Here is a 10,633-nt window from a genome sequence, read left to right on the forward strand (position 1 = left end):
CATTAAATCGAATGCAACTCTCCTGTTTCACTTAACAGATATGCGTGCATCACTATAAATAATTATAGTAGCAATCAACGTAGAAACCTATACGAAAGCTGATAGGAATATACATAAATAAGCTGTAAAAAATGATAATAATAAGAATAATACTGACTGATAATAAAGATGCACTTCGTGCGACAAAAACTGATAGTAATTTATATTTTATTCTATTTACAAAAAAATGCAGTTCTCACTGGTCACTCGTGTTTATTTCATGTAATTTATACATGCATCATCGTTATCTAAGAACGATAGCGCACTGTTTTTCTTAGCATTACCGAGGAACTTGCCAAACTTTCATCATATGGATTTTGGGGCTGGAAGTTTTACGTCTTGAAGTGACAATTCGTACGAGGAGAACGTGTCGTCGCAATTAACTTATCAAAGTGCAATGCAAGTAAGTTCGCCACCTGCAAAGTTGTGCATTTCTCACGGTGATTCGATCTGATATTAAGTCTCAAGCAACTAATCGGTGCAATAGAAGTACAGTACACTAATCCAATGATGATTTCTACGAATAGGGTTGCGAAAAGTTATGGGGTGGCCGTTTTCTCAATGGTGTTGATCCAAAATTTCACGATTTCAACCAATCGATCAGTATCGATAAACGAATGTACGCGGAAGATATAGAGGTTTGTAAAAATTTGAATTTTATATCGTTTCAGTGTCACTAGAAAATTTGAGAAACATTTATACAGTGTCCCACCTAAATTGTACATCTTAATTCCGTTTTCGTAGATCACAGACTCAAATTTATTAGTTGCGACACCTTGTATATTAATATCCTTAACAGTATCTAGTAGAGCTATTCACTACTGCAATTTGTCTTCTTATCTTTAGGGAAGCATAGCGTACGCGAAAGCGATACGGAAAGCTAATCTCCTCTCGGATGAAGAACTACGAGTCATAGTATGCGGTCTTGAACAGGTATTGCAAAAAAATCGACATGCAATAATTCTGTCGCTTAATTGAAGTAAGGAGTATAATTATGCTCGTGAAGAAGATCATATATAAAAAAGAGTGACGTTTCATGCAGGTGAAAGTCGAATGGGAAAAGGGTCAGTTCGCCATACGTGCTGAAGACGAGGACATCCACAGTGCAAATGAACGTCGACTGTCGGTGCATACAAAGCTGATCAAGTTTGACTAACACTTCGAGACTTTTGAGTCTCTTAAGAGATAATGTTGATAATTCCATTCATTAATTAGGGAACCGACTAATATTCAATGATAATCCACAGACACGAATTTATTGACTTCTTACCTAACAGCTATGTGAACTCTTTATCCTGTTGTATTACATTGGCTACAGTTAATGCTATAAGCAACGTACAATGCATTGCTTCAGAATTAATCAAGAGAACTGTGCTAGTATTACGTTTTAGAAAAATTAGTCACTCTGATTAATCACTGCGATACTATTACTTAGCACTTAGTACAATAGGCTCTGTAGTAATCCTTAACACTCCAAAGTGGGACACTTGGGGATTCTATTATAATATTATTTCTTCAACTCCGATTCTGGGAAATCTGTATTTGAACTCTGAGTGACCCCATTTTGGTACGATAAAAATTAATTCATAATTAAATTCTCTCCAATTACAATATTATTGGATTTCCTGCAATAATTATATTCGTATTCGCAACGCGGATTTTCCATTGTGTCATCCTTTGCCATCTTCTTTTAAATATATAACTTCTGACACATATCTAATCCGCAACTTGATCGACAGGAAATAATCGGTAGCGTAGCGAAGAAATTGCACGTAGGAAGAAGTCGTAACGATCAAACGATAACAGATACCAAACTATGGCTTCGAAAATCGATAGATGTACTTATAGCAAGACTACTTAGACTTGTCGAGGTATGAAGATCAAGGATATCATCCGTAAAAAGAAACTACTGGGATTCAAATAATCGATATGCTAATAGGTTCTCCTTAATCGAGCGAAGAAAGATGTGAACATCCTCATGCCTGGTTACACTCATATGCAAAGGGCGCAACCGGTTAAATGGAGCCAATGGTTGCTCAGGTAAATACATCACTGAAGAACAGAACAAGTCCAAAAGCACATTTTAAGATAAATATCTGAAATAATAGCTATCATGGTTTTTATCCTAGTACTTATTCTTCACCTCACCGATTCAATCACTGTTGGGATTCGTCATCCCAAGATACAATTATATCTCAATTCTGAACGTTTGTAGCTACGCCTGGTATGCGAAAGCTGACGTCGAGAGGCTGCAAGAAATTCGTAAACGGGTAAACGTGCTGCCTTTAGGCAGTGGAGCAATAGCAGGCAATCCTTTCCAAATCGATAGGCGTTCTTTGGCCACCGAACTCGATTTTTACGAAATCACCGAGAACAGTATGCAGGCGGTGGGGGATAGAGATTTCGTTGGTAAGCGAAGAATGTCGTTTGGCTCACCCAAGGGAAACACTTATAAAATCTAACAGAGGATACTTCTCCAACTTGCAATATATTTTTTAATATAAATTCCTTTCAAGCTGAGTTCCTATTCTGGTCAGCCTTAACGGCGATCCACCTCAGCCGCCTGTCCGAGGACTTAATAATTTACAGCAGCGAAGAATTCGGCTTCGTGAGATTCGCCGATGAATTTTCAACAGGAAGCAGCCTGATGCCCCAGAAACGTAATCCCGATTGCATGGAGCTGATACGCGGCAAGTCTGGCACTCTCCTAGGAAAAGTTCGTTTAATGAAAATCCTAATCCTCTAATCGAAGACACGTGTCATCGAATCTGTTTAACGAACGATTACGCTGTTTGATACTGAACATTTCAGTGCGTGGGCTTCATGACTACACTGAAAGGAATCCCATCCACGTACAACAAGGACCTTCAGGAAGATAAGGAAGCGTTGTTCTCTACGTTCGATACGTTAGACAGTGCTCTGATTATCGTTACAAGAGCATTAGACACTGTCGAAGTAAATAAAAGGAAATGCAAGCGAGCACTGGCACCGAGCATGTTGACGACTGATATGGCCTACTATCTTGTTCGAAAAGGAGTCGGTATTTGAGGAAGAAGACGTTAATCATTATTGTGACTCGTTATTGAAGTTCTATTCATAGATCAGAATAACTTTGAAGTGACGCAAGTTTCTTTTATTGTAGATCCCATTTAGAGATGCTCACTATTTGACTGGGAAAGTTGTTGCCCTCTCGGAGTCACTTCACGTACCTCTCTGCGATTTGTCTCTCGAACAATTGCAAACAGTGAGGTAAATTTAACTTTGCTAGAATTTCTCATAAATGCACGAAGGCCATTGTCTACCCATCATTAAACCTTCTACTCTTTAGTGAAGCATTTGAAGAAGACGTGCTGCAAATCTGGAACTTTGACAGTAGCGTGGAGCAATACAAAGTCATCGGAGGGACCAGCACAACAGCTGTAGAAGAGCAGATAAAAGACCTCCGAATATGGTTACAACAATGTAATCTCTCTTAATGGGCATCGAGCAGTGATAAAACTGATAATTGAAAATAAATACAGGAATAATTTGGGAAATAAAAGGCGGGAAAATTGTATTTAAAACGGAGCCACTTCCATTCGACTGTTTCACGCTCCTGAAATATGTCATCCCTTTCTCTATCATAACCATATTGCATGAAGAGTCCCTTTCAACCCTTCCCGAGCGAGACGGCGAACGAATAACGTGAGATGATATATAAAAACAGCTGCCTCAGTGTACAGCGCAACGTCCCTTGATATGCACTGAAAGTAGACCGGAAGGCTCGTTATCGCAAATGATGTTGGTCGAGAAAATAGGTTACGCGGCGATTATATACTGGGGATACAGGTTCTCCCGAGATGTACTGTACAAAATATACAGAAGTTTTTTCTCAGCTGCGAGTGTCGATCTGTGCTCGATGGGCAAATGGGCGGTGATCACTGGATGCTCACACGGCATAGGAAGATCTTATGCTGAGGCACTCGCGAAAATAGGTTTAAACGTGGTCCTGGTCAGTCCAGACACGGAGAATCTGAAAACGATCGCCAGCAACATCGAGATGATCTATAACGTGAAGACGAAAGTGATCAAGCTGGATTTCTCTGAAGGTCTGGAGACCTATAACGAAATCGAGAAGGAGATGTTCGGTCTGGAGATCGGTGTACTGATCAACAACCTTGGCATGTCTTATCCCCATCCAGAGTACTTTCTCGATCTTCCACATAAAGAGAAAATCTATATGAGCATAGTACACTGTAACATCGTTGTTGTTACGAACATGTGTCGCATTTTGCTGCCACAAATGGTTGTTAGAGGAAAAGGAGTGATCGTGAACGTTGCCTCTATGGTGGCTGTCTTACCGAGCCCTCTTTTGACCGTGTTCGCAGCCACCAAGGCGTACATCGTGAAATTCAGCAAGGATCTGCAAATTGAGTATGCAAAGCACGGTATTGTCGTGCAGTGTTTGTTACCTGGTACGGTGACGAATCACACAACAGATTCGCCGAGGCCAGGATGGATCGTACCGACCCCTGAGAAATATGTGCAAAGCGCTATAAGAACGATAGGGAAAGAAAACGTGACGACTGGCTTTTTACAGCATTCTATATTAATTGGAATTATCAAATTGATTTATCGAATATCGCCTAATACAGTTATCGTCTGGATGATCAATATTATGGAAGGGAACCGGAATAACGCGTTGCGACGGTACATCGGATGATTTTGTAGAAAACTTTATAATATATTTAATTTAATTTAAGAAATGGTTTGTGTGTTTTTGCGGCTTATCGAGTTTGAAGTTACTATTTTATTTGAATGGGTTTGAAGAAGGGAAGATATATATATGCATGAAATATTATACGTTTACACGTGTTCTCTTAACACATATTCCAAATCCTGATCTCTAGTAATTGTGCTTTAGCTTAATTAGTAACCCTCCTATTTGAATTAGTTCGATATCTCGAATTCGATTTAAAGCGATTCGATACTGCGTTCGTATCATGTACATGGCGTGCATACAATGACAGTTTACCATTAAATCTGTGACGTAAATTGCGAGTTTTTATTCGATATTTTATGTATATTGGAGAATAGAATCAGCTGTTTTATGTTAAAGCAGATTTCTCTAAAATTATTCGAGGGACAGGTTGGTTTCTAATTTGGTTACCACTAGATGTTTTTATAGGCTAAGCCGGCAAATTTACATACGTTGCGTGTTTCGATTTTAAATAAACACTGATTTTGTACGATTAGTTAACCTGTTTTTAAAAACATAATCGACATTATTTCAGGCAAAATTTAAACATAAATTTAAGAAAGAAAAGATATTTGTCATACAGTATATAAACATTATTAAACAAATTAAGAGATTATTTCATACCAGAATGAATAGCTCTCGACATTATGAAAATACTTTTGAAGATTATCCTGCTTCAGCAGCTAATTTGATATTGAATAATAATACAAAAGAGGTAACATCACATATTTCACATAAAAATAATATATTACAAGCTAGAAAGATATGTATTCAATTTATGAATACTTCTTAGCTGAATGAAGACTACAAGGGAACTCTAAAAACATCCATAAAAAGACTAATAGAACATTTGGAAAGTAAGAAAAGTCATTGGACATATAACGATGATTATTCTGTGTATACTGGAACGCCTGGGATTGCATACACATTTTATCATTATGGAAAGTGTTTCAATGAACCTGGATATATTGATGTAGGTACCCTTAAACATGTCTACACCAATTAGAAAGTATTCATTGAAAATTTATGTATACTTTGCTTTGCAGAAAGCAACTGAATTATTAAGAATGAGCATAAATAAATTCAGGAGTAGAAGAGAAGTTACTTTCTTAACTGGCATTGCAGGCCCATTAGCTCTAGGAGCTGTTGTTCTCTATTCACGAGGTAATCAAGAGGAGGCACATACTCTGATTTCTAAGTATGTATACTTGATTACTGTTTCATAATAATTATCTATGAATACTAATTGATACTGTATTTTAGACTGAAATCTTTATCATCTCATGTTCTGGATGAGACCAGCGATCTGCCTGATGAATTACTTTATGGAAGGGCTGGATATTTATATTCTCTTCTTTTTTTAAATGCCAATATATCTCCTCCTCCTATAGAGGATGATCTTATTAAGCAGGTATTATTGTATTACTAAAAACAATAGTACATTAATGTAGAGTCAGTCACATTTACTAAGAGACTATTATGTCAGGTCATTGCACTTATAATTAAATCTGGAAATATATACTCTGCATCAAGAAAGTACAAAACACCATTAATGTATGCTTGGCATGATACAGAATACATTGGTGGAGCACACGGTTTGGCTGGAATACTCTATTTATTGTTGCAAGTATGAAAACTTTTATTTTAGAAAATATGTCTGAAATTCATTTTTTAAAACGTTTCAGTACGTAAATGTATTCTTATTGTAGGCATACAAATATTTGACACCAACTCAACTACAAAAAGAAATAAAACCAGCACTGGATTTTCTGCTCAGTATACGGTATCCTTCTGGAAATTTTCCATCATCAATTGGAAGTCATACTGACAAATTAGTGCATTGGTGCCATGGAGCACCTGGAATGGCTATGTTATACTGTTTAGCCTATGAGGTTATTATTTTTCTATCTAAGTATATATAATTCTCAGTTTTATATGTATAACCAACAGTGTACTCAAATATATAGATATACAAAGATGATGAATATCTGAAAGCTGCTCTACAATGTGGAGAAGTGATTTGGGAAAGAGGTTTGCTTAAAAAAGGCTATGGATTATGCCATGGAGTAGCTGGAAATGCTTATACGTTCTTGACGCTCTTTCAACAAACAAAAGTAATTGATGAAACTTAATATTTGAATAAAGTTATACGTATTAATGGTGTATTGCTTTTCTTGTCTAGGATATGAAATATTTGTATAGAGCTTGTAAGTTCACGGATTGGTGCATGGATTATGGGATACATCAAACCAGGTCTCCTGATAGGCCATATTCATTATTCGAAGGTAATATACATGCTACGGATTGTGTACTTTCTTTCATACTAATATTATACTAATATCTATGTATTATTGTTTTAGGTCTTGCTGGTACCATTTACTTTTTGATTGATATGCAACACCCACTTTCAGCAAAATTTCCTGCATATACAGTGTGAACTTAAAATATTGGAGTAATTCACTACTTTTCATACAGTTCAAATCAACTATTATGCAAAACTTCAATTTTCAATATTCATCTATCCACTACTACGTATTTAAAATATGTAATTAAATGTAGACTTTTTTAATAAATAATAAACCATTACTTCCATCAATTTACAAACTTATGTTTTGAGTGTTTTCCCATAAAAAATTACTTCTATAGTAATAGTAAAAGTGGAACGTCAACCACGCTGTAGTAATAAATCCAACGTCCATCGCAACATGTTGGTCAATGAGCTACTAACATTCATGGCGAGTCGTGCGTTGGTATTTTTAATAGCCTGAAGAGAAATGCTCATAACAATAGCGCCGCTGAAAGTTTGAGCGATCAAGTTACTCTTTAATCGTGCCTTTTTCAACAAAAAGGGCAAATGTAAGCAATTGCAAAGAGTTGAAAGAACATTAATAAAACTAAAAGTTATAGTTCAGCTGTGATTAATAAATAAATCACGATATCACGATTGGGAAACTCGAGAGAACAACAGTTCTCATGGCGAACGAAAGTAATGTGATCATCGAGTGCTTCTTCCTGTACCTTTTAACAAATTGGAAGGAGGATCCTCGGTGGTCGGACAGGAGTGGCATGCTACCACCGTCCAGGTGACCATCTCGAGTATAAAAGCCGCTTCTGCCGGCGCCGCGCTTAGTCTCGCTCGGTGGCGACCGATTGTGAAACGACAACTCTCAACGTGAGTACCATTCACAACACCGATCGCTTTTACGATCTTCTTCCTTTTACCTGTTAGGCTGCCATGTCTGAGAAGCGAGTCAGTCTCTGGGCGCCGCAAATATTCACGTTGAAATTATGTATTTGGGGCCACGCGACATCGCGTAGGCGGATATTTAGCCCTGAAAATCAAGCTCGCGATATCGCGTATTCGGCAACGAACGTATTAACTTTGGAGCACCGAGTGTTACGCGTGGAGTAGAGACGAAAAATAGTTATTATCTTATGACTTCCTATTTATTTTATACGTTTTACTGTGAGAAACCATCCGTGGCTTCGCTCGCGTCGCATTGTTTCGTACCAGTTTATTGCTTGCGAGAGCCCACAGTGAAAGTGCTCACGTATCTTTTCAGAGAACGAAATTACTGATACGAGTCAATAAACATACGAAGAAGCAAGTTAATGACCAAATTAATAACAAAACGTCTAGACACAAGTAATTCAAGTTTACATAATTCCTTTCTATTTTTCTATGGTCCTGCGGGATTATTTGAAGTTGCGCAAACACAAGAATTAACTAGAGATCATTTCATAGCTGTTACCGCATTTCATGATTAAGGGAAAGTAAATTACGGAAAACATTAACCAAAATCACTTTTAAGCTATGGTCGTAATTGTTATCGAAAAGCTTACGAGAAGTTTGAAAATGACGCTAGTCCTTGTGCAAATAAGAAAATATGAAACAAGCAATATAAATATATTTTCAATTTTAATTTTCCAGCTTTTTTTATTAGCTACCTCATCTTAGAAATTTTGAAAGAACTTTTTATTTCGTAAAAATATTCAAACGCATAACAAGAAGCACAAATCTCTAATAATTGTAACTAATGATAACCAAAGTTTCCCGAGTTTCCACAAATATTATTCCTTCGTTAAAACGTAAGAATCTTACAAGATCATGCTCACGTGTCGTTTCCATTGCGTCAGAAGAGTAGTCACAAGAAATCGGATCGAGCATCCCTCTTGCACCATGACGAGACACTCGATAAACATCGCTCTAGATTCCAACCTGTCCCTGAGTAAGGAGAAACGCGGGAACGTTCTCCATGTGCGCGCACTTTTCATTCAAACAAAACGGCTAACGATTCCATACCGAATAATGGAACTTCCTGTATTTAATACGTATTTCTAATAACGAAATTTTCGAAGTTTTAATTAAATAATTGAAAAAATAATTTTTTAGTGAATATAAAAAGTACTGCTTGCTGATTAAAAATCGTACTTTTTAAAATTAAAATTGACACTAGAAATAATTGATTAAACAAACTTATTCACACGATATAATAGAAACAATCGATTACACTTTGCAGATGGAGATTCGTGCAATATTATTAGCGACCTTGCTGATGGTGGGAGTAGCACTGGCGTTTCCGCAAAAGGATGGACAAATTTTTAGTAATGAGGCCATAAAGCAGGCACAGAACACCTACCTTATTCCAAAAGATGCGACGATACAAAAAGTACAAGAAGGAATAGAACTGGCCGCCTACGAGTCGATTCCTGGAGATCAGAAGATCAATCTGTTCGAGATCCTAGGGGAACACGTTCCACCGGAAGTCGTCAACAACCTTCAAGCTCAAATTGATCAAATAGGACGAAATTAGACGATTCCGTTTCCGTATCATCTTTGTGTTCCCTTCTGTAAAAAGATGTTCTAGTTCTAAGTTTTATAACAAGTATTTATGAAATGTGATAATTTTTTTTACCGATGTAGACTTTTGCACTTTTCGTAAATAAATGAATGGAAAATGTAATTACAGTCGTGTAATTTTTCGTTAGACTACGCAGGATTTCCGGTTATCCACGTGGGTTGGTACAAGTTATAGAAAAGATATAAAGTTTATTTGTAATACATCAAACTTTTTTCACGATATTATTTATATTTATACAAAACCAGATAAATATATGAGAAATAAAAAAGATTATATAATTGTGCCAAAAATTGAGTTTTGTAAAGCTTACGTTAGGTTCTCAACTGTTTTCAGAAAAAGGTAAAAGCATTATGACATCAATTCTGGATAACATCCGGTAACAGTGAAAAAAGGTAGTGTCATTGGTGAATTGTGAAACGCTGAACTAAGTCACCTGCCGGAATTATGTATGTAGTTAGTGATGTCGTGGAGAAAGCTGTAGAACCACTAACCAAAGGTTTACTTTCACTTCTCCTACATTTACAGTGTTATTGAAGCAGTCCTTCTTCGGCATTTACTATATAGCCTTAAGGGATTCAAGCCTAACATCACCTTGTAAATTTTATTCTATTTCTCTTCGTTACCAGATGTGTTCATGAAAAATGAAAAAGAAAAAAAAATAAGCCAAGGGTATGAAAAATTTCGCATAGTTACACTTTCATTTTACTTTCACCTTCATCCAGACCTATCGACATTCCCTTCCTCTTCTCTTGAATTTAATAAGAAAGTAATTACGTAAGATTAGATTTCAATTCTGCGACTCATAGTGTAAACGGAGACGAGGTGTTGCGTTTTGGATAAAAATGAATGAAAACGTAATGACAGTGTTACTATTGCCTACATAACTGTAAATGTACATGCGGAATGGCAACGATTCCATTCATAGTCTCGTAACGAGTAACAATATTTGTACATTAGTGATAAATAACTTAAAAAGTATTTATTTTGTTTACCA

General features: G+C 36.6%; 4 protein-coding genes across 4 annotated transcripts; all 4 read left to right on the forward strand.

The window, feature by feature from the left end:
• The first annotated feature begins 421 nt into the window (after positions 1–421).
• On the forward strand, positions 422–3,614 carry Argl (Argininosuccinate lyase). The gene is made up of 11 exons (XM_076387202.1): positions 422–442; positions 567–677; positions 886–972; positions 1,082–1,165; positions 1,779–1,910; positions 1,979–2,079; positions 2,255–2,448; positions 2,556–2,755; positions 2,851–3,075; positions 3,182–3,288; positions 3,368–3,614. The coding sequence occupies exons 1-11, from the start codon at positions 437–439 to the stop codon at positions 3,513–3,515; spliced, it is 1,395 nt and encodes a 464-aa protein (XP_076243317.1). The 5' UTR covers positions 422–436; the 3' UTR covers positions 3,516–3,614.
• Positions 3,615–3,805: 191 nt separating this feature from the next.
• LOC143185571 (very-long-chain 3-oxoacyl-CoA reductase-like) lies at positions 3,806–4,748 on the forward strand. Its single transcript, XM_076388695.1, has one exon. It carries the CDS (start codon positions 3,815–3,817, stop codon positions 4,739–4,741), a length of 927 nt encoding a protein of 308 aa, XP_076244810.1. The 5' UTR covers positions 3,806–3,814; the 3' UTR covers positions 4,742–4,748.
• A 197-nt stretch (positions 4,749–4,945) lies between these two features.
• LOC143185563 (glutathione S-transferase LANCL1) lies at positions 4,946–7,375 on the forward strand. The gene is made up of 10 exons (XM_076388683.1): positions 4,946–5,167; positions 5,313–5,492; positions 5,571–5,750; positions 5,824–5,975; positions 6,041–6,188; positions 6,264–6,404; positions 6,487–6,669; positions 6,745–6,891; positions 6,960–7,062; positions 7,138–7,375. The coding sequence occupies exons 1-10, from the start codon at positions 5,129–5,131 to the stop codon at positions 7,212–7,214; spliced, it is 1,350 nt and encodes a 449-aa protein (XP_076244798.1). The 5' UTR covers positions 4,946–5,128; the 3' UTR covers positions 7,215–7,375.
• Positions 7,376–9,297: 1,922 nt separating this feature from the next.
• On the forward strand, positions 9,298–9,734 carry LOC143188038 (uncharacterized). Its single transcript, XM_076392067.1, has one exon. The coding sequence runs from the start codon at positions 9,298–9,300 to the stop codon at positions 9,589–9,591; it is 294 nt and encodes a 97-aa protein (XP_076248182.1). The 3' UTR covers positions 9,592–9,734.
• The last annotated feature ends 899 nt before the right edge of the window (positions 9,735–10,633 follow it).

This window comes from Calliopsis andreniformis, chromosome 2, assembly GCF_051401765.1.
Source record: "Calliopsis andreniformis isolate RMS-2024a chromosome 2, iyCalAndr_principal, whole genome shotgun sequence".
NCBI classification, from domain to species: domain Eukaryota; kingdom Metazoa; phylum Arthropoda; class Insecta; order Hymenoptera; family Andrenidae; genus Calliopsis; species Calliopsis andreniformis.

Bases quoted from the DNA above. Each gene is read 5' to 3' on its own strand.
- Argl (XM_076387202.1), top strand. The intron at 678-885 runs GTTTGTAAAAAT...TCTTATCTTTAG, and splicing joins TGTACGCGGAAGATATAGAG to GGAAGCATAGCGTACGCGAA. The intron at 3,076-3,181 runs GTCGGTATTTGA...CTTTTATTGTAG, and splicing joins ACTATCTTGTTCGAAAAGGA to ATCCCATTTAGAGATGCTCA.
- LOC143185571 (XM_076388695.1), top strand. From the start codon at position 3,815: ATGATGTTGGTCGAGAAAATAGGTTACGCGGCGATTATATACTGGGGA.
- LOC143185563 (XM_076388683.1), top strand. From the start codon at position 5,129: ATGTTAAAGCAGATTTCTCTAAAATTATTCGAGGGACAG. The intron at 5,976-6,040 runs GTATGTATACTT...ACTGTATTTTAG, and splicing joins GCACATACTCTGATTTCTAA to ACTGAAATCTTTATCATCTC. The intron at 7,063-7,137 runs GTAATATACATG...TTATTGTTTTAG, and splicing joins GCCATATTCATTATTCGAAG to GTCTTGCTGGTACCATTTAC.
- LOC143188038 (XM_076392067.1), top strand. From the start codon at position 9,298: ATGGAGATTCGTGCAATATTATTAGCGACCTTGCTGATGGTGGGAGTA.